At 62.9% G+C, this 26,541-nt stretch overlaps 1 protein-coding gene across 9 annotated transcripts in view; it reads left to right on the plus strand.

Moving 5' to 3' along the window:
* KCNT1 (potassium sodium-activated channel subfamily T member 1) overlaps positions 1–22,377 on the plus strand; it is a 68,810-nt gene extending 46,433 nt beyond the window's left edge. For 5 of the 9 annotated variants that reach the window (XM_079111951.1, XM_079111943.1, XM_079111949.1 and 2 more), the window contains 21 exons: positions 629–793; positions 1,036–1,172; positions 2,451–2,514; positions 2,618–2,726; positions 3,151–3,259; positions 3,498–3,647; positions 4,013–4,239; positions 5,456–5,690; positions 6,862–6,967; positions 8,010–8,182; positions 8,608–8,679; positions 8,863–8,997; positions 10,350–10,461; positions 14,218–14,319; positions 14,707–14,790; positions 14,922–15,047; positions 15,321–15,341; positions 16,091–16,412; positions 17,832–17,894; positions 20,787–20,871; positions 21,017–22,377. In XM_079111951.1, the coding sequence (XP_078968077.1) occupies positions 629–793; positions 1,036–1,172; positions 2,451–2,514; positions 2,618–2,726; positions 3,151–3,259; positions 3,498–3,647; positions 4,013–4,239; positions 5,456–5,690; positions 6,862–6,967; positions 8,010–8,182; positions 8,608–8,679; positions 8,863–8,997; positions 10,350–10,461; positions 14,218–14,319; positions 14,707–14,790; positions 14,922–15,047; positions 15,321–15,341; positions 16,091–16,412; positions 17,832–17,894; positions 20,787–20,871; positions 21,017–21,137 (2,718 nt within the window). In that variant the 3' untranslated portion in view covers positions 21,138–22,377. Of the gene's footprint in view, positions 1–628; positions 794–1,035; positions 1,173–2,450; positions 2,515–2,617; positions 2,727–3,150; positions 3,260–3,497; positions 3,648–4,012; positions 4,240–5,455; positions 5,691–6,861; positions 6,968–8,009; positions 8,183–8,607; positions 8,680–8,862; positions 8,998–10,349; positions 10,462–14,217; positions 14,320–14,706; positions 14,791–14,921; positions 15,048–15,320; positions 15,473–16,090; positions 16,413–17,831; positions 17,895–20,786; positions 20,872–21,016 lie in introns of those variants that run through there. The other 4 variants (XM_079111947.1, XM_079111945.1, XM_079111948.1 and 1 more) reach the window with 4 other exon arrangements.
* Positions 22,378–26,541: the final 4,164 nt, after the last annotated feature.

Below are 26,541 nucleotides of genomic sequence, written 5' to 3' on the forward strand. Positions count from 1 at the left end.
TCACTGGGACTGAGCAGTGACATCAGATCATTCAGTGACTTGATCTCAGGCAAGGTAGTCACATGTCCCCCAAGTGGGCAGGTCGGCAAGGGGGGGCTGCACCATCAGTCATTCAGAAAAGTGAGGCCAGCAGGGTCAGCACCTGGACAGCTCCCGGCAGCCCACACTGGGGTGAACCTGGGGCACCTCCAGGCTGCAGCTTGACTTGCCCCTCCCAAGGCACTCCCAGCTGAGGACAGCCCCCACACCGGGGTGGCCACCACAGCTGTCCGGAAGCCCCTCCACTCCGTGGGCTGTCAGCTCACAAAACAAGGCTCAGGAGCTGACGGGAGGAGCACAGGTCTTCTGGGCTTGACTGCCCAGAGCTCAGGCTTTAGTCACCCCTCAGCTCTGGGGTCAGGAGCTGGACTCACGTCTCAGGCTGCCCCAAGCGCAGAGTTGCGGGGGGCGCCCTCCGCCACCTCACGTGGCCCGTGCCACACACAGGGGCCATCTCCAACACAGCTCTGACTCCTGGCCTGCTCCCCGCACATCCTGCCAGCTGCCGGTCCTGCTCTGTGCTGTCACCTGGGCTCAGGGCCTGCCCCTCGCTGCCCCCCACAGCCTGTGTGCACTGCTCTTCCTTCAGTTTGAAGAGCTTGTCTACCTCTGGATGGAGCGGCAGAAGTCCGGGGGCAACTACAGCCGCCACCGAGCCCAGACGGAGAAGCACGTGGTGCTCTGCGTCAGCTCCCTCAAGATCGACCTGCTCATGGACTTCCTGAACGAGTTCTACGCCCACCCCCGGCTCCAGGTGAGGCCAGCAGGTGTCCTCCCCAGCCTCGGGGTCTTCCTGCCCCTTTTCAGGACTGCCTTGAGCCCAGGCGTGACCCCGAGACCTAGACCTCAGTTTCCCTGCCCAGTGGGGCAGGCAGCCTGCACTCGGGGAGGGTCTGCAGGGGTCCTTCGAGGTGCTGGGTGAGACAGCACCAGGAAGGCAGGTGGGCTGGCGGTGGCAGGAGCCCACTCAGAGACTGATCCACGCCTGGCCAGCAGGACTACTACGTGGTCATCCTTTGCCCCACTGAGATGGATGTCCAGGTGCGCAGGGTCCTGCAGATCCCCCTGTGGTCTCAGCGGGTCATCTACCTCCAGGGCTCTGCCCTCAAGGACCAGGACCTCATGCGAGCCAAGTGAGTGCCAGCCAGGGTGGGCACAGTGGGTGTGGGAGCCAACAGGTGGGTGTGTCCCAGGGGGAGCAGCCCAGATGGGTATGGGCATTGGGTAGCTGCAGCTCAGTGCCACCACCTGGCCCAGGTCAGTGGGACCCTGCCCACACCGGGTGCCTCTCTCCCTGTGCCTGGCAGGCCCAGCTTCAGGATCTCTGTGACCCCACGCAGTCTGGGAATTCTCTGCAGAGTTCTAGGAGCTCAGAATAGACCAGGGGGGGAGAGCTGGTTGCTGGAGTCAGTGGGGAGTCACGAGGGCTGAGGGTGGATTTTGCTTTAAAGACAAGTTGGCAGAGTGACTCCAGGTGACACATGTGGCACACCACAGAACATTCCAGGATGTGCTAGCACACTTTCTGGGTTCTCCCCAAAGCTCTCGTGCCCACTTCCTGTTCCGGGAGCCTCCCATGTCCATCGTGGGGCTTACAGGGCTGGGGGCAGGCAGGCCACCTGGCCCAGGCTCCCTCATCTCCCAGCCCGTGTCCTAAGCTGGGGCCCCAGTGGTCACAGCTCCTTGTGGTCCCATCCATACCCTACAAGTCTGTGTCTGGCTCCAGGCCCCGGGTGGGAGAGGAAGTGTCGGCCAAGTGGGGCGGGTGGGGCGGGGGGAGAGGACAGTTCATTTGACTGGTTCTCAGGCCAGCTGACTTATTTCTGCAGCTGAGCTCTTGGGAAACCAGAGGTTGGATATGTCATCCAGGACCACAGTGTGGCCAAGAGGAGGAGATGGGGTCCCTGCCCCAAGTGCTTCTGTGGCCCTGTCCAGCCCTAGTTGACAGCACAGGGATGGGCTGCAGATGCTGAATACCCTGGGTCAGCTCAGCTGGGCCGGGGCTCAGGTTGCTCGCACACAGGGAGGTGGCATCTCAGTGGGGACACCCCTGCCCGCCCCTGACAGCTGGAGCTGAGTCCAGAGCACACAGATCAGGCAGGTCAAGGCTCAGAGTTCTTCACACGCCCCATCAGGCCATGGCCTAGAAGAGCCAGGTGCCCCCACTGGTCCACTGGAGTCTCTAGCACATGCCATTTGGCTTCTGAGACGTGTCCAGGGTCCAAGCTTGAACACTCCTGAGGGTGTCCAGGCATCCTGACCAGGTCCAGGATGTGCTGGGGAGAGGCCAGGGAGGCGAGAAGGCCCAGGAGTGGGGCACTGCTGGGGCCAGGCTGACCATCTGAGCAGGGGCCTGCCCAGCCTCCTCTCCGAACTGCTCCCTGGCCACACTAGCAGTTGATACTTTGTAGGATGGACAATGGGGAGGCCTGCTTCATCCTGAGCAGCCGGAACGAGGTGGACCGCACAGCCGCAGTGAGTGAGGCCATGGCCAAGGCGGTGGGGTGGAGCCCCTCCCAGCTTGCAGCCACCCCCCACTCACTGCGGGGCACTCCAACTCTGAACATACCTCCCCCAGGACCACCAGACAATTCTACGGGCCTGGGCCGTGAAGGACTTTGCACCCAACTGCCCCCTCTACGTCCAGATCCTCAAGCCTGAGAACAAGTTTCATGTCAAGTTTGCTGGTGGGTCTGGGGCCCTTCAGTGCATGCCTGGGAGGGCAGGGGCTGGAGTACCACCCACGGGAGCAAGGAGGGGCCCGAGGGACAGCAGGCCCAGGAGGGGAGCCCACTGGGTCCCGACTTTTTAGATGATCCGGCTGGGGTGCAGGGTCAGGGAGGGCTGGGACAGGGGCAGGAGCATGGGCAGGACCCATGCCAGACCCCCTGGGGGAGGGGGGCACTTGACCGGCAGCCTGGGGGACAGGTGAGGGCCCCACCAAGCCTTGGAGCTCTCAGCAAAGCAGGAAGACAGACACAGTGTCAGTCAAGGCTGGGGCGCTGGGCGTGCAGAGGTTCTGGGGAGGGCTGGAATCAGAGCTGAGCAGGGGTGTGCGGTGAAGATGGGTCTGGGGGCTGGGCAGGAACCGTGGACTCGGCTTCCCTGCAGACCACGTGGTGTGCGAGGAAGAGTGCAAGTACGCCATGCTGGCCCTGAACTGCATCTGCCCGGCCACCTCCACCCTCATCACCCTGCTGGTGCACACGTCCCGCGGCCAGTGAGTGCCCCGCAGGGCCGAAGCCAGGCCCCAGCCGCCCAGGGAGACAAGGCAGGGCCCGCGTGGGGCGGGGCTCCCCTGTGGGCGGGGCTGCCCTGGGCGGGGCTTCCCGGAGGAGGGCGCATCCCGCACACCTCCGACTCCACTCCGGGAGGGGGCGGCCGGGGGAAGCAGCCCCGACTGGGCAGGAGGGCCGCCCTGGCCGAGGGTGACGGTCTCTGCCAACTGTGGCCGGCAGGGAAGGACAGGAGTCACCGGAGCAGTGGCAGCGCATGTATGGGCGCTGCTCAGGCAATGAGGTCTACCACATCCGCATGGGCGACAGCAAGTTCTTCCGCGAGTACCAGGGCAAGAGCTTCACCTACGCGGCTTTCCACGCACACAAGAAGTACGCCCGCCCGCCTTATCCTCCACCTGGGCCCAGGGCAGGGTGGCCGGAACCCTGGGGCAGCGGGGGCAGAGCGACTCCGGAGGTGTGGCATCCTGGCCACGGCCACCTGGCAGGGACAGCCGGCCAGGGCCTCAGGATTGCTCATCCGGCTCTCATGAGGCTGACCCCAGGGTCACTGGTTCCCTGCCATATGAAGGGAGAGCGTGGTGGAGGGCCCTGACCCCAAGTGGGTTCCCTGAGCCCCGGGCCCCAAGGAAGCTGGGCAGGAGCCCAGGAGGCGTTTCACATCAGATGGCCAAAGGAAGAGCAGGGGGCAGGGGCAGGTGTGGGGCAGCCTGTGGAGCTGCAGCCCCTCTGCCCAGGTACGGTGTGTGCCTCATTGGGCTGAAACGCGAGGAGGACAGGAGCATCCTGCTGAACCCAGGGCCCCGGCACATCCTGGCTGCCTCCGACACCTGCTTCTACATCAATATCACCAAGGAGGAGAACTCGGCCTTCATCTTCAAGCAGGAGGAGAAGCAGAAGAAGGGGCAGGGCCTCTACGAGGGGCCCTCCCGCCTGCCGGTGCACAGCATCATCGCCTCCATGGGTAAGCCCCCAGACCCAGCTCTTCCTTGGCCTGCACTGACTTGGGCAAGGTGACTGGGCTTCAGTGTTTGACTTTGCCAAATGGCGGTGTCCCCCCGACCCCTGAGGGTCTGCGTCGGCCATGGTCAGGGTGTCTGATCACACACCCAGTGGGCCGTCTTGGTCAGGGGTCACTGGGGTGTAGGCCAGCTGGCCATCCTGGTCCCTGGCAGTCCCATCGGCCCAGAGAGTTTCATTTACACACAGCCCTTGAATAGGCCAAGACCCTGATGCCCACGGGGGCTGGGAGCCAGCTGGACAGTGTTGGAACTAACAAGGGCTTTGGCCTTCAGGTTTCTACCCTGGGACTTCCATGAGCCTGAGGTCAGGCCCATCGGCCTCCTGCAGGTGTAGGCCCAGGGCTCTGAGGACACCTGAGGTGGGTGTGGGCCCTCCCAGCCAGGTCAACTGGGGGACTAGGGAGCAGGAACAGGCTAGGAAGCCACCCAGGCCACAGTCCTGTGGACTAGGCCAGGGCACTGCCGCTCTCGTGCGGGGCTGGCCTGGGAATGACTGCAGTGACACGCTGACACAATCGAGTGCCTAGTGCATACCCGACCTGGGGTGTTGGGGTACAGTCTCGACTTTGTGCTTTGGGTCAGTATGGTGCACAGTCTCCATGACACCAGGCCTGGAGGTTGCTCTTCCTGTTGGTGAGGCCAGGCCTGCTAAAGGACTGGGAGATGGTCTGCTCTGCCCAGCCTCTCCTCCACTGGCATGTGCATGTTATTCCCTGGTGGCTTCCAGGAAGCCATGGTGACTTGGGCTGCCCCTACACCCTGGGCCACATCCTGGGCAAACCCCAGGCCCCCCAGAGTCCAGTAGGTACTCTGGTCCTGCTGCTCCCCTGTGACCCACAGCCCCACCAGGCTGGTCCTCAAAGCAGAATGGCCAGCTGCCAGGCTCTTGGGCTCCCAAGAGCCCCCACCCTCAGGCTGCCAGCAGTGGGGCTACAGCAGCTACCTGGGTGGTGCCACCTGAGACCTGGGGCACCCAGGGCTACCACACCCAGAAGGCCACTGTCCTGCTTGTCCAGAGCAAAACCAAGGCTCAGCAGGTGCTGATCCCAAGGCCACGCAGCTGGAGAACAGGAGTTAGGACGTGAGCCAGGGACCCTGAGGCAGCTCTGGCAGCAAGGTGGGCAGGGGCCACCAGCCTAGCTCAACCACTCTCTCCAGGGACGGTGGCCATGGACCTACAGAACACAGAGTGCCGGCCGTCACAGAGTGGTGGGGGCGGTGGGGGCGGCAGGCTGACGGTGCCCACGGAGAATGGCTCAGGCAGCCGGCGGCCCAGCATAGCACCCGTCCTGGAGCTGGCAGACAGCTCCGCCCTGCTGCCCTGCGACCTGCTGAGTGACCAGTCGGAGGACGAGGTGACGCCCTCAGATGACGAGGGGCTCTCCGTGGTCGAGTGAGTGCTGTGGCAGGGCTGAGCTCGGTGGGCGGGTGTGCTTGGGGAGCCAAGGCCACGCCGGAGCCTGGCATGGCAGTAGCTTGGCAACGGCAGCGCGGGCACCTCACCTCTACCTGCACGCGAGGCCCCGGGCCGGCAGCTCCCTGTGCAGCAGCCTGCTGACGGGGTCTGTGGTCTGTGCCCCTTCTCAGGCAGGGCTGGGGGTCAGTGCTGAATGGGGTGGGTGCCCTCCCGGGGGCTCACAGAGGCAGGGCCACCCCCGAGCAGGGCCTGCCCCAGCCCACCACCCACAGCAGCTCTGCCACTGCAGCTCTCTGCTCTCCATCTCCCCACAAGCCGGGGAACCAGGCAGCATCCACCGCATCATGCACCTCACACTGGTCAGCCCTCACGGAACTGCAGGGCAGGGCCTCCTGCTTGGGGTCAGTAGAGTCCCAGTCAGTCCTCAGCAACTTGGCCCTGGCCTCAACCAGGAGACAGGGGGTGCCCACTACCAGGGTCATGGTGTATGGCTGCCAGGGAGCCATTCTGCCACCCCACATGGCAGAGCAAAGGCAAGCTGGCCCCTGAGACTGTCTTCTGGAGGCACCAGGGGTGGAGCGAGAGGGCTGTGGTGGGCAGCTAGGGGAAGCGTGTGTGCTGGGCGCTGCTGGACAGGGATGAGGGGAAGCCAGTGAGGCAGGGCCCAAGGCCCCACTCTCTGCCCACTGGCCAAGGTGCTGGGGTGTCAGGGAGCATGATGGGTGGCCAGACCCAGGCATGTGAGAAGAGGGGTCTCAGGGCACAGGCTACCCTCCTGCCCCACCCCGGAGGTCTGATCACTGGGGAGTCCTGGAGCTGCCCAGAAAGGTGACCCTGGGTGGGGGAATAGCCGTGAGGGCCCCTCCACACCCACCTTTGCCTTGAGTCACCCCAGGACATTGGTGGGGGCCCTGGCCTGGGGCTCCTGACCCATGAGGCAGGGACAGGCCCTCGAGATCATGTGGCTGCTGGACTGGCTGGGTCCTGCTATGGCCAGAGGCCAGGCTCCAGGTGCAGAAGATCTAGAGCAGAGCAGGCCCCCTTGGCTGGCTGTGGGTGACCAGGATGGAGTGGATGCCCTCGAGTTCCCAGCAGCGAGGGGCCCCAGGGTGGCCCCAGAGCCACGCTGAGGGCCGTCTCCACCCAGGTACGTGAAGGGCTACCCCCCCAACTCGCCCTACATCGGCAGCTCCCCCACCCTGTGCCACCTCCTGCCCGTGAAGGCGCCCTTCTGCTGCCTGCGTCTGGACAAGGTAAGGCGCCCGCCAGCCAGGCCCTGGCACCGGTGCCGGCTCTGCCGCCCTCCCACCTCACGTTCCGAGGCAGCTGCTGACTCGCTGCAGGGTAAGAAGGGACCCTCCCGCCTCTCCGGCTCCACCCCACCCGCCCGGCTCTCGGCCTCCGAGGCACTTTTCCTGGAGGAGTCCCTGCTTCTGCAGCGTGAGAGCCACCTGGCGACGCGCCCTGTCGCCGGAGCCGGGCAGGATTTGGCCTGGTACAGCGTCCACTCTGATGTGCTGAAGTGCACTCGGGCCTTCAGCCTTCCCTCGGGCCTGGGGTGTCAGCTGGCCACACCACGGGCCACACTGGTCTGCTGGAAGCTGTTTCCCCCTGTGAGGCCCCGTGGGGAGACGTGGGAGGGCCGTGAGCTCCACGCTGTCTTGGCCTCCATGCTGGTGGTCCAGGCTCCAGGCCCTTGTTGTGGCTTTTGTTATATTCTGCTGAGAAGATGGTGTCCCCGTGCATTTCCCTTCTCTCGTGTGTTGGTGTGGCATGTGGTTTCCCTGGGGCTGGAACCTGTGGTCATCACACGTCACCTGTCCTCACCCCCAGGGTGCTTTCCAGGGGCCCTCCCCAAGCCACCCTCCTCCAGCAGTGCCATGCTTGCCAAGATGCCCCAGCCTGTCCTGGAGCTGGGCACCTGTTTGGAGGCTGACTGCTTGTAGTGGGAAGGGTTTTGGGAATGGCTTCAGGTGCCTGAGTCAGGCAGCTGGCTTCGGGCTTCCTAGGGGGAGCCAGGAAATGTGAGTGTGCACATGGGTGCCTGCAAATCTGTACCTGCAGCTGGGAGCTGACCCCTGTGTCTCAGGGACCGCCTGCCTTGGCCCGAGCCCAGCTCTGCTCTTGGAGGCATGCCCCGTGGGCGCAGCTGTGGCCTCTGACAGACTAGAAGCCCGGGGCTGCTGTGGGCCCCGGGGGGATGCGGGCTGATGGGTGGACCCCTTGCTAGGTCGTCTGGCCTGGCAGTGGCTCCACGCAGGTGGCATGGTGGCAGCTGGCTCTGGCCCTCCCCAGGGCTGCAAACACAACAGCTACGAGGATGCGAAGGCCTACGGGTTCAAGAACAAGCTCATCATTGTCTCTGCCGAGACCGCCGGCAACGGGCTGTACAACTTCATCGTGCCCCTGCGGGCCTACTACCGGTCCCGCAAGGAGCTCAACCCGATTGTGCTGCTGCTGGACAACAAGTGAGCCCCGCCCGCCGGCCCGCGGGAGGGTGCCCGCCCGGCCTGCAGCTGGTCTCCGCTTCCTCCTGTCTTACTTCCGTGTCTCCTCCTCCGTCTCCCCCCTCCTAGTTTCTCGGGTCTGTTCACCCCCGTCCCCATGACTGAGTTCCAGTGTCGGGGCCCACGGCTCTCACTCCCCGCGGCTCCTTTCACCCGGGGACCTGGCAGCTGGAGCCCAGGGCTGGTCCTGGCTGTCTGGCCTCGGCAAGTCCTGCCCCCCCCCACCCCGGCCTCATGTTCCCCTGGGGTAAAACAAAGAACAGCCCTTCACGCCCTAAAGGCCTCCCAGGGCCAATGGGCTACAGTTCTGGGGTTTCCTGCTCTGCGGGTGTGGGCGGGGTAGGCCATGGAGCAGATGGCGCCCACAGGTTCTGTTGTCCCCCCAGGCCTGACCACCACTTCCTGGAGGCCATCTGCTGCTTTCCTATGGTCTACTACATGGAAGGCTCCGTGGACAAGTAAGGCTCTGGGCGGCCAGGGCTGGGCCTTGGCACAGCTGCACCCCACTCCCTCACAGGTCTCCGGAGGTGATGCCCCAGGCGGCCTCCATGGCAGGGCAGGAGAGGGTCGGAGGCCCAGGGGACCCGGGGAGGGGTGTGCAGGCTGGGTCCCTGGGCCATGCGGCTCCTTGCCCACCCCAGCCTGGACAGCCTGCTGCAGTGTGGCATCATCTACGCGGACAACCTGGTGGTGGTGGACAAGGAGAGCACCATGAGCGCAGAGGAGGACTACATGGCCGACGCCAAGACCATTGTCAACGTGCAGACCATGTTCCGGTGAGGGTTGGCCCAGCCACGGCTGACCCCAGGGCCTGGCCACAGACCCCTGAGCCCCACCGCTGCCCAAGGCAGACCAAGGGCCCCCAGAACCCCACACCTGAGCACGAGCCTTCTGAGCCCCACAGCTGACCATGGCAGACCACAGACCCCTGAGCCCCTCCCTCTGGCCAGGCTCACCTGCCCTTTCTTCCCCCTGTCACCCTGGCCAGGCTCACCTGCCCCCTCCTCCCCCTGTCACCCTGGCCAGGCTCACCTGCCCCCTCCTCCCCCTGTCACCCTGGCCAGGCTCACCTGCCCTCTCCTCCCCCTCCCCCTGGCCAGGCTCACCTGCCCTCTCCTCCCCCTGTGACCCTGGCCAGGCTCACCTGCCCCCTCCTCCCCCTGTCACCCTGGCCAGGCTCACCTGCCCTCTCCTCCCCCTCCCCCTGGCCAGGCTCACCTGCCCTCTCCTCCCCCTGTGACCCTGGCCAGGCTCACCTGCCCTCTCCTCCCCCTCCCCCTGGCCAGGCTCACCTGCCCTCTCCTCCCCCTCCCCCTGGCCAGGCTCACCTGCCCTCTCCTCCCCCTCCCCCTGGCCAGGCTCACCTGCCCTCTCCTCCCCCTCCCCCTGGCCAGGCTCACCTGCCCTCTCCTCCCCCTCCCCCTGGCCCGGCTCACCTGCCCTCTCCCCCCCCTCCCCCTGGCCAGGCTCACCTGCCCTCTCCTCCCCCTCCCCCTGGCCAGGCTCACCTGCCCTCTCCTCCCCCTCCCCCTGGCCAGGCTCACCTGCCTTCTCCTCCCCCTCCCCCTGGCCAGGCTCACCTGCCTTCTCCTCCCCCTCCCCCTGGCCAGGCTCATCTGCCCTCTCCCCGCCTCCTCCTGACCAGGCTCACCTGCCCTCCCCCCCCCCCCCCCCCCCCCGCTCCCCCTAACGAGGCTCACCTGCCCCCTCCTCCCCCTGTCACCCGGGCCAGGCTCACTTGCCCTTTCCTCCCCCTCCCCCTGGCCAGGCTCACCTGCTCCCTCCTCCCCCTGTCACCCTGGCCAGGCTCACCTGCCCTTTCCTCCCCCTCCCCCTGGCCAGGCTCATCTGCCCTCTCCTCCCCCTCCCCCTGGCCAGGCTCACCTGCCCCCTCCTCCCCCTGTCACCCTGGCCAGGCTCACCTGCCCCTTCCTCCCCCTGTCACCCTGGCCAGGCTCACCTGCCCTTTCCTCCCCCTCCCCCTGGCCAGGCTCACCTGCCCCCTCCTCCCCCTGTGACCCTGGCCAGGCTCACCTGCCCCCTCCTCCCCCTGTGACCCTGGCCAGGCTCACCTGCCCCCTCCTCCCCCTGTGACCCTGGCCAGGCTCACCTGCCCCCTCCTCCCCAGGCTCTTCCCCAGCCTCAGCATCACCACAGAGCTCACCCACCCTTCCAACATGCGCTTCATGCAGTTCCGTGCCAAGGACAGCTATTCTCTGGCTCTTTCCAAACTCGAAAAGGTGAGAGGCCCCTGCCCAGAGTGCCAGCCCTCAACCCAGGAGTCTGGAGAGAGCAGGAGGAAGGGATGGAGGCCGGCAGCCATGAAGCCCAGGCCTCTGTCTTGTGCGTGCTTAGGAGGCCAGGGATTCAGCCCAGCTGAAGACTCTTGATCCTGGAACAGGATCCCATAGGCCCACTTCCCAGAGCACCTGCTGGTCCTGGCCATCCAGAGCCCAGACTGTCTGTCTTGGGATGGCCAGTGCAGCTGCAGCCCCCACAAGGAGCCCTCTGAGTGGTTGGACCATCTGAGCCCCTCACCGGACTGTAGGCCCACTGTCCATCAGGACAGTGAATGGGCCTGGGTCCCTCAGGTGGTCCAGCTGGGGAGGCCGGGACACCACTGAGTGTGGCCTCAGGGCTATGAAGCTCTTAGGATGCAGCCCTGGGCTCTCTGAACTGGTCTCAGTTTGTAGCCTTACATGGCATAGAGGTCCTAGGACTGGTCAGGGCCTGGCATATGGGGACTCAGAGAGGGGAAGGAACCTGCCTGGGGTCCCACAGTGGGCAGAGCAGGTGTCAGAGCTGGACCCAACTTCCTCCCACCTTCACCTTTGGGATCCATGGAGGATATCAGGTGCGGTCAGGTGTGAGACCCAGGGACACAGGGACCCACCCATCAGGGAAGACACAGGAATCTGCCATGAACATGAAACACTGCAGGCTAGTGGCAGCATACCTGTCCTCACAGGTCAGTTAGGGTGAGGCAGCTGGAGGCCAGGGAGTGGGCAAGGGGGCATCTGGAGGCCACGGTCACCTAGGTCTGAAGCCATTGATGTTACTGTTCTGTGCAAACCCTGAGCCCACCAGTCTGGGCCACCATCCTTTCTGGAGAGCTGCAGGGAGCCTGTGTGGCTGACCCAGGAAGACCTGCAAGCTGCGGCCCACCTGAGCCAGGCCTGGCCATCAACACCAGGCAGAAGGGACAAGAACTCACTGCACATGGACATAGCTTTGTTGCCTGAACCTGAATGGACAACACAAGTGGGCTGCACCTGGCTGCAGACCCAGAGGCCCACAAGAACCTTGGGTTCTGACTGTACCAGAGAAGGGAGAGGATGCCAGGTGGGCAGTGGACAGCCCCCAGGCTGACAGAGCGGTCCTGCAACAGGAGGCTCACCCAGTTCCCTGGACTCTGTGGTGTCCAGCACCTGGCCCACAGATGCTCTCCGTGCGGCAGGGCTCAGCGTCCATGCCCCAGGGGAAGTTCATGGAGGGCACCCACACCCTGGGAGCCCAAGGTTTGCCTCAGAAGCTCTGAGATTCTGCACCCACTGCTTCCCCAGGTTCAGGATTCTTAGCGCCAGGAACACAGTGTGACGGGGCAGCAGCCAGGTGCAAACTGGGCAGGGCCTGACCAGTCTTGCAGGCGCTGCCTTTGATCACCATCCCCACTGGGACCAGCCCAGCTCCTCGTGGCCTCGTGCTTCCCGAGCTTCATGGCAAGCCAGAAGTAGGTCAGGTCTCGCCGACTGCACTGCCCTGCTAGTGGCAGATGTCGCCCGTGCTGAGCCACCTCCTCCTGGAGCACTGCCTGACCCAGCCAATCCCCATCCAGGGCAGTGAACACCTGGGTCCAGCATGTGGTTCCCTGACGGGTGACATGGACCAGTTGGGGAGCCAGGACACCATTGTGTGTGGCCTCAGAGTCCTCAGGAAGCAGCCCTGTGTCCTCTGTGCTGACAGGAGGTTGGGGTCCACGAGGCATGGAGGTCCTGGGGGGCTCAGGCCACTGAGGGCCATCTGCTGCCCAGAGACAGTGGATCGCAGCCAAAGCCTCTCCCTGCTGAGTGCCTGTGGGATGCACCAGGGCCCTCGCTTCTCTGCCAGGACAAGTTTGGCCTTGGGTCCCAGGCAGCTGTCTGCCACCTCAGACACACGGAGCTCCTAGGGCTTCAGATGGGCCCGTGGGCAGCAGGAGACCCTGGGTTCGGAGAAACTGACGATGGCTATGCTAGTAGGAATGTGCCTGCTGCTATCACAGCCCCAGCGGTGCAGCAAGCGTGGAAGAGAGCGGGAGCTGCAGATGGGGTCCCTGGACACCCCACGGGCATGCTATCTGGGCCGTGGCGTGCTGGACTCACCTTACGCCTCACACGGAAAGTAGAGGGGAAGCTCTTTCTGGCAGTGAGATGTGTGCGCCTTGGCAAGACGCAGTGGCTCTAAGTGACGCACCGGGCCTCCTTAAGTCACAATGAGCGCCTGAGCAACATGGACCCCACGCTGCGGCCCCCAGCTGGAGCTTCCTGGCTGGTCTCACGGCTCGCGGTGTGTCCCTGCATCCTCACCATCATGGAAAGACTTAGGACCCACTCGCTCCCACTAAAACCCACACGTGCCTCCAGGACCAAGCTTTGCAGAGCTATGTGCAGAAAAGGCACATTCCTCCTCAGAAACCCTGGAGAAGGCTCTAGAAGGGAACGAACACATCAGAGGCCTTTCTCTCACCGTCTCTCTCTGGACCTGCCAGGGTCTGTCCTAATTCCCATTTTGTTCTGATTTAAGCAAAACCATCTTTTTAATCATGGCAGGAATCTTGCCGTCCACCTCCACAGCCCGCGGTCCAGCCCTAGGTGCAGATGTAAGGGCACGCCAGGGTCTTGGCTCACGGGGATCCCCCTCTGCATTTCATGGTTCACACACCCTCCTGCCAGCAGTCTCCACCTCTGGGTCACTGGGAGTGAGGGGGAAATGCAAGTGGCCGCTGCTTTCTGCTCCCTTCCGTGTGGCTCCCAGGAGGGAAGGTGGCGGCCCCGGGCGCCTGCCACGGCCTCCAGGGCCTCTCAGCTCTGGGAGTGCCTACTTCCTTGCGTTTGAAGCATGTCTGGCCGCAGCAGGCTGACGTCCTGCCACCTGGACCCCCGCCAGGGTGCAGGCAGCTGAAGAGTGGCCCTGAAGACGTCCGCGTCCTCATCCCAGAGCCTGCAAGCGTCTGCATCTGTGGCACAAAGGACTGCCAATGGGATTAACTGAGTGCCCCGAGATGCATAGGGGCCTGGGTGGTCCTCGCAGGAGGGAGGAGGAGGTCAGAGAGGTGGAAAAGTCTATGCTGCAGGCTCTGGGGATGGAGCAGAGGCCACGAGCCAATGAATGTGGTGCCCCACGTCACAGAGAAGGCAGGGAAGCAGCCTCTGGAGCCACGGAGGGAGCAAGGCCCTGCTGACGTGGGGTTTCAGCCCGACCTCCAGGACCTTGAGAGGTGAACTGTGCTGTTTTAAGCCACTAAGTTGGTGGTGACTTGTCCTGGCAGGCCTGGGACACCCACAGTGGCTATATTGAAATCCCCATGCCCCAGGAGCATGGTCAATGTCACAGCCAGGGGACAAGCAGGGGCACACACCACATACCTTGTTCCTGTGCCCAGCATCCCGTCATTCTCAAAAACTGAGACAGTTACTGAGACTCAGGCTGAGGGCGCAGCTCAGTGGTAGAACTGGCCGGGCATGCTCCAGCCAAGGTTCCACCCCAGCACTGAGAAGAAAAGATCTGGTGGCAAGGGCAGGAGGTCTGGCAGGCACAGGCGGTGTGCCACACACCCCGGGCCTCTCTTCTCAGGGCCCCAGTGGTCACTCCAGGGCCCTTGCTCTGAGTGTGAACTGGGGGCCCAGGCTTGCTGGCCAGCGACTACTTGCGTGCATACACACGTGCCGCTGGCCCCGGGGCTGCCCTAAGCATGTGGGTCATGGGCGGGGCCAGTCTGAGGACCTTCCCTCCTGCAGCGGGAACGAGAGAATGGCTCCAACCTCGCCTTCATGTTCCGCCTGCCCTTCGCCGCGGGCCGGGTGTTCAGCATCAGCATGTTGGACACACTATTGTATCAGGTCAGCCGGCATGGAGGGAGAGGGAGGGCTCAGACGCCAGCAGGAGTCCGCCATTCCCTGCCAGAAAACCGTGCCTTCCCGAGTCACCCCCCACAGGCCCAGGAGACCCCTGGTCCTGTCCCTCCTGGGGCGGTGGGCAGTACCTCTGCATCTTCAAGTCCTGTTCCTCCTGGGGCTGCCCTGGGCTGCACTCTGGGTTCTGATCCTGTTCCAACCTAGCATGTTTGGCCATGTCCATTACCAAATGTGAAGGCGGCTCCCCAGCTCTGCTGGCCTCTCTGTGCTGGCCCCCAGGCAGGGAGCTTCTGTGGTGCACAGAGGGCCGGGGCACTGCAGACCTGTGCTGGCCTGCGCTGGTGCCTGCCTCACCACAGATCCACCCCACAGTCCTTTGTGAAAGACTACATGATCAGCATCACCAGGCTCCTGCTGGGCCTCGACACCACCCCTGGCTCTGGCTACCTCTGCGCTGTAAGTCCCAGCCAGGCCGGGCTGCAGCGCCACCTAGGGGTGGGTGGTGGCTCCTGCCTGTGGGCCCCGGAGCAAGGGGCTCTGGGCACCGCCCAGGTCCTGCCCCAGCTCAGGGCTCAGGCACATTGCAGATGAAGATCACAGAGGATGACCTGTGGATCCGCACCTACGGCCGCCTCTTCCAGAAGCTCTGCTCCTCCAGCGCAGAGATCCCCATCGGCATCTACAGGACTGAGTGCCACGTCTTCTCCTCTGAGGTATGGGCAGCCCCCGAGGCCCTGAGACATGCAATCCCATCTCCGGTTCTGGGGACTTGGGGTGTGGCGGCCTTCACCTCTGTAGTTGCTCCTTCTGGGTAGCGGGGGGAGTGGGAGCTCAGGGAGGCATCCGAGAGCCACTGGAGGAGGTGGGCAGCGCCAGGGCAGCCCTGACCTGGCGTTCTCCATGCAGATGGGGAGGGGCTGAGCTGCACTGCAGGTGGACTGGGCAGGTGCACCTGGGGTCCCAGCCAGCCCTGGTTTCCTTTGCAGCCCCACGACCTCAGAACCCAGGTGAGCGCCCCTTGTTGTCCTGCTGACCGTCAAGACCTCTGCTTCATGGAGAGGGTCCTGCCGGCCCCACCTGCTTGGGGCCTTGGGGAGCACATGGCAGGGAGTGGGGCTGGAGTGCATGCCAGCCACAGGTCAGCTCAGGGGCTCTTGGCAGTCACCCCCTCCTGTATAGGTGTGGAGCAGGCGGAGGGAGTCACCCATGTGTTGGGACACCAGGTGCTCCCCTTCCCCAGCCCAGCTGTCCCATGCCAGTTCCCACAGCGTGTCTCCCAAGGTCTGGCCTGACCTCCATGCCCCCAGGTCCCCTGGACTCTCAGTTGCTGCCTGGTGGCTTCCCCACTTCTGCCCCACATCCCCCTGGAGCCTGCCACACTCCCTCTGGCCCTCACTAACTTCTCAGGGATGTGACTGAGAGGGACTATGCCCCATCTGCAGATGGGGAAACTGAGGCACAGGAGGGGCCACCATCCCTTGGCAAAAAGTCAGGACATGCTGGACCCAGAGGGTTCAGCCAGACCCATAGAGATGAGGGCCCAGAGAGGCTAATAAGGCAGTTGGCCTCAGCCACTGCAAGTTGGGGACAGGACCAGGGCCAGACCTGGGGCAGGGTCAGTAGGCTGGGCAGTTTTGAGCTCAGGAGGAAACGGCTCCACACCCCTCCCTGGCTGCAGAAGGAAGGCGCTGGCACCTTGGGCCCATCCTCTCCTTCCCTGCCGCCCCAAGTGGCTCCACTCTGCCCACCTGCCCAGTCCCAGGTCTCTGTGAACATGGAGGACTGTGAAGACACACGGGAAGTCAAAGGGCCCTGGGGCATGCAGGCTGCTCCTGGCAGCGGCCACGGCTGCCACATGGGTGGTGGCGACCCTGCTGAGCACCCACTGCTGCGGCGCAAGAGCCTGCAGTGGGCCCGGAAGCTGAGCCGCAGGGGCACCAAGCACACGGGAAAGGCACCCGCAGCCGAGTGGGTCAGCCAGCAGCGGCTCAGCCTCTACCGGCGCTCCGAGCGCCAGGAGCTCTCCGAGCTGGTCAAAAATCGCATGAAGCACCTGGGGCTGCCCACCACTGGCTATGGTAAGGGCACTGGGCAGGATGGACGTGGTGGGTTGGGTGGCCTCCTGTCCATCCATCCGTCCAGCTGCCTTCCTGGCCATCCTGCCCATCCCTACTGCAGGGCCAGCTCTAGTCTCACTGTGGCCATGAGAGCCCTGCCCAGCAGAGGGCAAGGAGTGTAGTGGCCAGGGCTCCCCTGGCGTGGGGAGGGCCCGCCTGCTCTGGGGGCCTCCTTTGCCCATCCATAAGAGACTGGGCTTGGTGGCCTGCAGCCTGGAGGAGGTGGCTGTGAGGTGGGGTTGGGTGGGCCAGACAGGTCTCCCCATAGTCTCCATTAGGGACAGACAGGCCCACCAAGGCCAGCCCTGCTGGGCAGCAGGAACACAGGGACCATTCTCAAGGGGAAAAGAAACAGGCAGGGAAATGGCAGTGCCCAGCCCTGGCCTGGCCTCCTGCCCGAGATGTGGGCAAGTGGTCTTCATGGAGACACCCAACAGCCCACCAGGGCACCTCCAGCAGCCACTTCTGCTTCAGGTCACCCCTAGGCATCCATCTCTGAGCAGGTTCCTGCAGCTAGCCCCCTCTACTCTATACCACGTTTGGGGGTGACACTGGTGACTTTGACCATAAGCCCCTCTACTGGCCAGAGGGCAGAAGCTCGTCCCCTCCCTCCATGGGACGCCGAGGCCCAGCTCTAGCCCGCATTGCTGCCCCTAGCCCCCTGCTGCTCCAGCCTCCCTCGGGCTCCGCCTGGGACCCACCTGTTGCTCAGGCCCCCTATTTCCTGTGCCCACTGCCAGGTCGGGCCTCTGAGCCCCCTCCCAGTGGAGGGGTTGCCCAGGGTCACTGGGCTGGGTCAGATGCTGGCTGTGCACACCCAGGCACCTCAGCTGCCTCAACTTGCAGCCACTCTGTGGGGATGGGCTTGAGGAGACGGAGACCAGGGCTCAGGACACAGGGTCCTGTGAGTGCCTTCTCCAGCCTGTGGACACTGGGGGCCATCTCTGCCATGCCCTGGACGCACTGCCAGCCATGACTGTCTCCGGGGGTCCGACCACCAAGGTCATAGAGGGGTCAGTGCTCATGGCCCATCCATGCACTGGCAGACGGAGAGTCCCGGCTGGCCTGGCCAACCCCAGAGCTGGTGCCTGCCCTGTCTGTGTGCCCCTTGGCCTCTGGTGTCCCTGCCCACCCACCAGAGCTTGGCACAGAGGGCTGGTTTCTTTTTGGTAATCAACTGGCTCTCGAGGTGGCCACTGCTGACCACCACCATCCCTCTGTGGATGGCCCCCATGTGCAGCTGCCTGCAGCGCTGCCCCTGCCTTGCTGTGCCAGTGCTGCCCGCCATGCCACTGCTTGCTGACCTCTCTCTCTCTCTCTCTCCCCCCCACCCCCGCCCCTGCCCCGTTTCTGTCTGTGCCTTTCCCGTGTATTCTGTAGAGGACGTAGCAAATTTAACAGCCAGTGATGTCATGAATCGGGTAAACCTGGGATATTTGCAAGGTAATTCTGCTCTAGTGGACACTGACTGCCACACAGGGGACATGCCAACTCTTCATTGCCCTGGCTGGGCCAGGCAGAGAACAGGAGAGATGAGAGGGTCCCAGGCTCCCCCACCTCGGGCAGGGCCTCACAAGTGTGCAGTTGGACGTTTCGTCCCCCTGGGCTGCGTGAAGCTGTGGGTTTGTGCTGGTCACGGTCAGGAGGACCGGGCCTGCCCAGCTCTGAGGATTCATTCCAGTACTTCCATCCCGCTCTGCCCTGTAGGATAAGCCTGCCAACTGCCTTGGGCATTCCAGCCACAGTGATCTCTTTGGCCAGTTCCATGAGATGTCAGAGGCCCCTGAGCCCAAGCCAGGGTCCTGAGCCCTCGTGACAGAGGCTGGGTGAAGCCTGGGCTGGAAAATGCCCGGATGTGTGTGGGGATTTGGGGATGCTCTGCCTGGAGTTGCAGGTGCAGACAGGCTTTGTGAACTGCCCAAACCCAGGTGGACAGCTGGTATCCATTCCCTGCTGGGACCCCAAGAGAGACATTCTTCCAGCCTAGTTGGGACAAAGTTGGTCCATACCTCAGTTGTTATATGGGTCCTCCAGTGCTGAGGGGCACCCCACTCCCCACAGCCCTGCACCCACCCGAGGGTTCAGGGCAGAGGCCAGGCCATGGCCTCCAGCTGGACCCTTTCCTCTGGCAGTCTCAGACCTGTCCTGGTGCCACCCCTCCACACAGGTGGCTGGGTGGACCTTAGCTTGGGCGAGACCTGTCTGCAAGGCTGCTGGTGGTGCTGGGTGTCCAGAGGCTAGAGCCCAGGTGGTGCTTTCCCTTACGTACGCCCTGCACCACATCCGCCAGGCCCCGCAGGCCTGGACCCGGGCCACACTGCTAACTGCCTGCTGCCGTGGCTCCTGGGCAGCTCTGGGCTTGCCACGGTCACAAGGCTCACCAGTGTTCCTGTTCATCACCTGCCTGTTTGTCAGGGTGATGGCGCTGGGGCTGTGGAGGGGAAAGCCAGGGGTCTCCTTCTGTTGGAGGCAAGGTGGCCACTGACCCCAGGCCACTCAGTGTGCAGATGAGGGAGGAGATAGAGCGAGCCTCCCGTGGAAGGAGGCACAAAAGCTACTCCCAGTTCAGAGGCTCCGTGTGGTGAGCTCAGGCTGGTGTGGGAATGCGGGCAGGAGCACATGTGCACGCCCAGGCGGGGGCAGGAGGGAGGGAGAAGGTAGAGCACCCTGGTGACCTGACACGGAGGAGGGCCTGACGGAGTCCAGCACTCCAGGGGAGCTGAAGCAGAGGCCCCACCCCACCCTAGCCACACCTGCGTCTGCTCCCTACCCCCACAAGGCCAGTAAGAACTCAGGACTGCCTGGCCTGGAGCCTGGCGTAACCCCACCTCCACCCAGCACCGCAAGTACAGAGCCAGGCCCCACTCAGCCTTGCCTTGAGCTTTGCTGGTCTCAGAAACACCCTGGAGAAATGGGCCTGGGGCCCAGGCTCACCCTTGAAGGTGCAGCTGCTGGGCAGAGGTCTGCAGGGTGAGCACTATGGTGGCCCCTTGATTCTAGAGTTGCAACTGGGTGCATATCACAGCGTGGCACCCTGCCAATGGCTGTGGTCTGAGTGCATCTCTGTCACCCACTGCCACACTGCTTGTCCCTGTGCTTGTCCCACCTCAGAGCTATGGGTAGGCACTTGGTCCCAGGAGACCATGCCTCCCTCTCAGCCTCCAGCACAAAGCCACATCAATCAGGCCAGCGCCCTGCACCAAGGGCCCAGGGACCCCAACCATGGGTTTTGGGAAGAGCAGAAACAGCCGTGCTCCTGGGACAGCTGGCCCCATGCAGGGCAGTCAGGCCACCCATCCCACAGACACAGCTATGGGCGTAGCTGCAGCTGGCCTGTCCCCCGATGGCATGTACGGCACAGCTGGCCTCCTGGCTGAGGCTGCCCAGCAGCCGACCTCAGCCTGCACCCCGCTATCTGCTCAGTGCCCAGGGCTGAGGAAGCGCTGACCCCAGTGTCTGCAGCAGCTGTGAAGCCTTCCGGCTCCAAGAGCAGACATGCTGCACCCCAGGGCTGGCTGGCTCCCCAGCAGCTCCCCGGCTTCACAGAGCCCTGTCCCTTTCTCAGTGGCCATGGCCAACAGGCCCAAGAGGAGGGGATGGTGCCAAGGAAGGAAATGGGAGGGCCCTGGGCAGAGGGTGCCCTGTCCTGGGTCATTGTCATTCTGTCTGTCCTTGGAAGCCATAGGGTGCTGTCCAACATCATCAGATGGGTAAACTGAGGCTAGTGAATTCAGGGCCACTGCCATTAATGGACACCTCTGCTGCTGTATTTGGCTAGGGTGCCCTGCTGACCAGGAGCAAGACACCTGTGAGATGCCCAGGTGCTCCTCCAGAACCATACTGCCCTGTGAGCCACACACTGTACTTTTTGGTGTGGGCGTGGCACACCCAGGGGTGGGGTCCTGCCCAGGTCCTCAGGGACAATGCACTTGTAGGGCTCTTCAGGGAGGGTGGGAGGACAGGTGTGCAGAAGTGTGCATTGTCTGTGGTACATGAAGGGTGTCCAGGCACATGCAGGTACGTGCAGGCATGCGGGGATGTGCAGGCACGTGTGCCAGTGCACTGGGTGCCTCTGCTCAGGGCCCTGCTTTGCCGAGGTGCCACCTGATGCTGGCTGCTCAACTAAGCAGCTGTCTGGATGTGGGGAGAGTCAGCACCCTGCTGCCCCTCACAGCTGACCCTGCTCAGTGCAGGGAGGGGCTAGGGCTTGGTCCCCAGCAGTGCCAGGGAGAACCAGCCCCAGCTGGGAAGATGCTCAGCTCCCCTGGCTCCTCTGGGCCCCCGCAGAGCCAGGATGGGGCGCTGGTAGTGACACCACCTGCCTGTCCTTTGCAGACGAGATGAACGATCACCAGAACACCCTCTCCTACGTCCTCATCAACCCCCCGCCTGACACTAGGCTGGAGCCCAATGACATTGTGTGAGTACACAAGTGCCCCCCACACTCCCCGAGCAGCCAGGGACCACCTGGGTAAGGAGGATGGGGAGGGCCTGAGTACTCGGCAGGCAGAGGTCTGCTGTGGGGCTGTCCTGCACCCCAAGGCCCTCGCCGTTATGCTCCACAGGTATCTCATTCGCTCCGACCCACTGGCCCACGTGGCCAGCAGCTCCTCGAGCCGGAAGAGCAGCTGTGGCAACAGACTGTCATCCTGCAACCCAGAGACCCGCGACGAGACCCAGCTCTGAGCCACCCTAAGAAGCCCACACCAGGGCAGATAGGTGGACTGTGCCCTGCCTGGGGTCCACAGGAAGGACTCAGGAGGGAGCAGCAGAGACACTGTCACTGGCCTGGCCCAGGGAGGCTGCAATCCATTCAGGATGGCTCCCAGGACTTGACCCCAGCAGGAACTCCTCACCCCAGGGCCAGGCGCGAGACCACACCAGGCACCCTAGAGGCTAGTGGGAAATGTTTTTAACCTATTTTTACAAATCTGTACCATCCACATCTCTACACAGATGTACCGAAACTCGTGACCAGGGCATGGCCCAAGTCCACGGCGGGTGGCCAGGAGGGGACAGAGGGACTGGATACCACCCAAGTCCCACAGCCCTGTATGGCCATGCTCTGGCATTGCTGGAGGGGCTGGGGGTGCATCAGGGTGGGGAAGAGTGCATACCTGGACCCTGGAGCAGGGGAATTCCCGCTTGGCACTGCTGGTGCTGCTCAGCTGGCCGTGTTCTCGTGGCCTCCCACCCACGCTCAGTCCCCTGCTGGCTTCTGCATGGCTCTGAGGCATCAGGGTCCGTGCAGTGAGGCCCTTGCAAAGGGCAAGCAGTGGGTGCTCTCTGCCATCTGCTATCCTGAGCCTCTCCAGGAGGGCAAAGAAAGAGGAGGGTCTTGGAGGCTGAGCTGGGGGTATGCAGCCCCCAGGCCTGTGGGGAAAGGCCTTGCTGGCAGACCCGGTGGGCAGGATCTACCTACCGCCAGTGACTCTGGATGTCAGAGGATACCAGTTCCTGTTTTTACACTGAATTTTTCCAGCCATGGCAGTGTGACAGTGTGTCTCCATGGACCATTTTACATTTCAAAGCAAAGTCTTGTTTCTAAACACCCAACCTGAGAAGCACAATTAGCCCTGGGCTGCTGGCCACTGTCCAGGGTCTGCAGAGAATCCTAGGGCAGAGATTCTGGGCAGCCCCTGCCTCTGCTGCTAGAACCTCCCTACTTACATGGATGCACTCCACAGGCACGCACGTCACAGGCAGCCTGCCCCGCAGCTCCAGGCTCCGAGCCTGGTCTGGAGGACACCTGGGGCTGGTGAAAAGGGTCAGAGATGCCTGCTTTGGTCCCCACACCCAACTTCACAGGCAAGCCTGTCCCCCATCCTGGCGAGCATGCCCTTCTACAATGCTGGGTCAGGACAGCTGGGAAGCTTAGCTGGTAGAGGTCCCCAGTATCCTGGAGGCTTCCTGGTGAGCTGCCCATGACCCTGGAGTGAGCAGGAAGACCCCAGATGGTGGGGTGGACATAGATCATCTGAGACCAACAGCTGTTGGGGACCCCCTCCATTGGGGACCAGAGCTGAGCCCAGTGGGGCTATGTGTGCACCTCACTCTTGTCCATTTTGGGTACCCTAAGAGGTTGGGATAAGGGATAAAGGGGAAGGGCCTACGTACGGCTCTTCCCCAATATCAGGGCAGATGGACCTCCAGGGTGGGCAGGCGCTCAGGGACTACAGAAAACTGCTAGGGAGCCTGCCTGGCAGGGTGGAACACGCCTGGGGCCCAGCCTCCCAGTCCCGTGTCCTGGCCTGCCAGGGCCCTGTGCGCTCAGGAAGTGCCTGAAAGTCCTGGGTGAGGCAAACACAGACAGAGGGACATAGGTAGGAGAGGAGGGACTGTGCAAAGGCAGAGGCAGAGAAGTCTTAGGGGCTTGATGGAGTGGCAGGTGGCTGACACTGGGCTAGGAGGCCAGAGCCTAGCCTGGCTGTGCTAGGTCTGTCAGCAGCTCCTGGGGTCCCGCCAGTGGGCAGCAAGAGGGTTCCCCTGCCTCCATATGTGCTCAATGCCCTGGTCCCTCCCCAGCCTCCACGCTCCAGCTTCCTGCTCAGCCACCCATCTGGCTGCTGGGCCGAGGATGGGAGAGCCACCTTGGTCTGTTAGGTGGGGCTGCAGCTCCTTGCACTGCGAAGAGCAGGCACCCTGGACAAAAGCATCTTCACAGTGAGGAGGGAGGGCTGTCACTTCCACCAGGGGCAGGGCGGCCACTCCGGGTCTGGCCCCAGACATTCAAGGAGAGGGGCAATCCACAAACATCTGCTAGCCATTGAGGACACTGGGCCCTTGACCAGGGGGTGCTCTGCTCTGCCCAGGGTTCAGAGGCTGCTATGGACGCAGTCAGCACTGGGAGTCAGGAGGGTCTGTGTACTGGGGATGCTGCCAGACCAATAAAAGCTGCCTGCACGCCCACAACCTGCTGTACTCTCTCAGCCTCCATCTTCACCTCAGACCCAGGAGACGCCTGGGTGCCTCTGGCTGTCCTGGGTCCACCTGCCAGCAGCCCTGGCACCAATAAGGCGGGTCCTACCCTGCCATCCTCACCCACTGCTGGTACTCCAGGCTCCTAACCCTGCCGAACCCCTCAGAAGACACCACTCTAACTGCTTAGCGAGGGATCCAGACCAACCATCAGCAGCTGCCACCGCCCAGAATGAGTTAGAGGAATTTAAAGGCTTTGCAGCCTAAAATTTGAAACAAAATTAGCAAGAGGCCCTTTATTTTCCTTATTCCTGATTGAGCTAGCAAAACACCTGGCTCACAGCTGGGCGCTACCATGAGGGGTGGGTGACAGGAATGGCGGGCAAGAGGTGCACAGGGGTGGAGTGCCACAGGCTTCAGGTGGTCCTGTGAGGGGAGGGCAGCACGCACACCAGCAAGGCAGGGCCAAGGGCTAGGGCAGGCGACAGAACGTGGGGGGTGGACACTGGTCGGTGACACCAGCCAGTCAGTGGGCATGAAGTTTCCCTGCAATGGGCTGCAGTGGGCAGAAAGCAAACCCCAAAGCTGTGGGGCTGGTGCTCCCTGCCAGCCTGCCTCAAGCTGGTGCAGGCGGATAGCAGCGGCACAGTCCCAGAAGCCCACCACAGACCTCCGCCCAGGCCCTCGGGCCCTCTCACACTGTGCCCTCTTCTTAGCCCTTGCCCTGGCCCCTCCCGAGGGCCTAAGGGGCTTCCTCCTTTCTAAGACAGCCAAGTTCAGTCAGGGTTCTCAGACATGCCCAAGAAAAGTCTTAGCACCTTTTGAAAAAACTGACCAAATGATGCTTCCTGCTGGACTGGCCAGGTCTAAGAGGAGGGGCTGGCCCTAGGCCAACAGGCCTGGATGGAGGCCTGGTGGTGCAGGCTGGAGGGCCCACTGTAGCCTGAGGCCCAGGTGGGAGTCACCCTAGGAGGCCTGGAGCCCCTGAAGCAGGGATGGGGGAGGTGGGGCAGGGGAGGGACTGCTTCCGGTGTGTCCCAGGCCTCAGAGGCAGTCTAAACCTGAAACCAGACACATCCACCTCCATGCTCTGTGACATCTACTGGAGCCTCAGGCACCTACGGGTCTCTGGCCCACCCCAGGGCAGGGACTTTAGTATGGGCCTTCAGTCATCTGCTCCGTACTCTGCAGCAACTCTCCAACAGCTGCCTGCCCAGGAGCTCCTGCTTCCCTGCCAGTGGGGAGTCACACTGCCTGGCCCAGCGGGTGACCGCTCCTCTTGCCCAGTCTCCAGTGGCGCAGGTGCTTCCCTGGTCTGAGCTGCATGCCACCCCCGCCTGCCCAGCACTTCAGCATCTAGAGACTCGCAGGGTGGCAGTGTGACTGGCAGTTTCCTTGGCACAGCAGCATGTCTCCAACCCGAGGACGTGGGCTTTGTGGTGTGCCACTGCCAGGCAGGCTTTGTGCTGTGAAGTGCCAGCTGAATGCTCGGCACAGGGACAGGCCGGTGCAGCCTACGGGAGGGAAGGGCAGCGGCCTTCTTGGTCTGAGTGCTTCTGGGTGGTGTGCGTTTGACTTCCAGTGTCACTGTTCTAAGTAAACATACAGATCCATCCTGAAGCTCTAGTTCCCGCTGCCCAGCGGCTCAGGCCAGGCAAGCAGTCAGTCCTGGCACGTGGCAGTCAGCCCGCCTAGTGCAGCAGCCAGATTCACATCCCAGACTCACCGCCATGCTGCATGACGGTCTCCTGGGGATGCCAGACACATACCTGCAGTCCAGACAGTGTGGTGACCTGCAGCCCAGGCTATCTCAGGTCACACACCGTCTTACCAGGAGGCAAACACCCTCCTAAACCTGAGAAACAGTCCATTCTGCTAACTATTGATCTGCCCCAGACTAACGCCCACCCAGCAGCCACAGGGACAGTGGATCAGGCCGCTGCTGTGAAGTCAGGAAAACCAGTTCCACAAAGGAGCCAAGAGGACCTGCCTCTCACCCTGGACCTGACCATCTTACTGTAACATGTGGCCCTGACAAACTCCCGCCTGCAGTGCTCTGGCCCACCTCTGACCCTGAAGGAGAGGTGGGGCTGAGACAGGAAGTTCTCTGGGAGACGCAGTCCCTCTCCCAGCGGTCACCAGCGACCCACTACTCCTAGACAGATCCGCCATGCTCCCCACTCTAGGTTTCTGTTTGTGTTTTGGTACTAAGGACTGAGCCCAGAGGTGCTCGCTCTACCACCAAGTGACATCCCCAGCCCATTTTTTAAATTTTGAGACAAGGTTTGGCTAAGTTATCCAGGTTGGCTTCACATTTGCAGTCCTCCTGCCTTGGGCTCCCAGGTAGCTGGTGTTTCAGGTGTGTGCTACTGTGCCCAACCTGTGGTTTCCAGAGAAGCAGCCCTAGTCCTTCACTAGGTGAAAGGAGGTCCCCTGGGGAAGGGCGGGTGGGACGCTGGCCTAGATCTCGCACTCGCAGGCAGTGCAGCTTTTGTATTGCTGCCTACTCTGCTCCTTCTGCACAGAAACCTCTCACCAAAGCACCTGCAGATTCTGGCCTGTGCCTGCTGCGTGGAGTATCGACACTTGATGTGTGACATTTCTCTGCTGTCACCCCATCACACATGACTTTGACAAAATGCCCCCTTCTCAATTGAGGAAATACTTTGGTAAATTCAACCTGCTGTTTCTAAAGGATCCTGTTGACAGACTGTCCCTCTTCTAGGTGACAGAGCAATCAGGACACTTTCTACAACCAAAACCTGCCTTCCCAGGTCATGACCCTGGGAGGCACAGGAGGGACCTGTCACTGTGGGCAGCTTCTGCCCTCTGAAGTCCACGACAATGCCACAGCACTAAGAGGCAGAGTGTGGAGACCCTGCAAACAGCGCTGTCTGACGCCAGCACCGTGCCTGTCCTAAAGCCACCTCCTCCTCAGATGGGGCACGCTTCCACCTAGCAGGGCACCCCCAGGTCCTGGGGAAGGCAGGCGAGGCCAGAGCCACAGCCACAGCAGTGGTGCAGAGGTATGGCCACATCCTCTCCATGCGCAGAACACACCAGAGGTGACCACGAAGTGAAGTCACGGAGCCATGCCCAGGCCTGCGGGTCACGGGTACCACCCACCTCCTGGAGTGAAGCAAAGCCAGTCTGTGAAAGACATCCCAGCATA

The sequence above is a fragment of the Sciurus vulgaris genome (assembly GCF_902686455.1).
Source record: "Sciurus vulgaris genome assembly, chromosome: 15".
Lineage (NCBI taxonomy): Eukaryota > Metazoa > Chordata > Mammalia > Rodentia > Sciuridae > Sciurus > Sciurus vulgaris.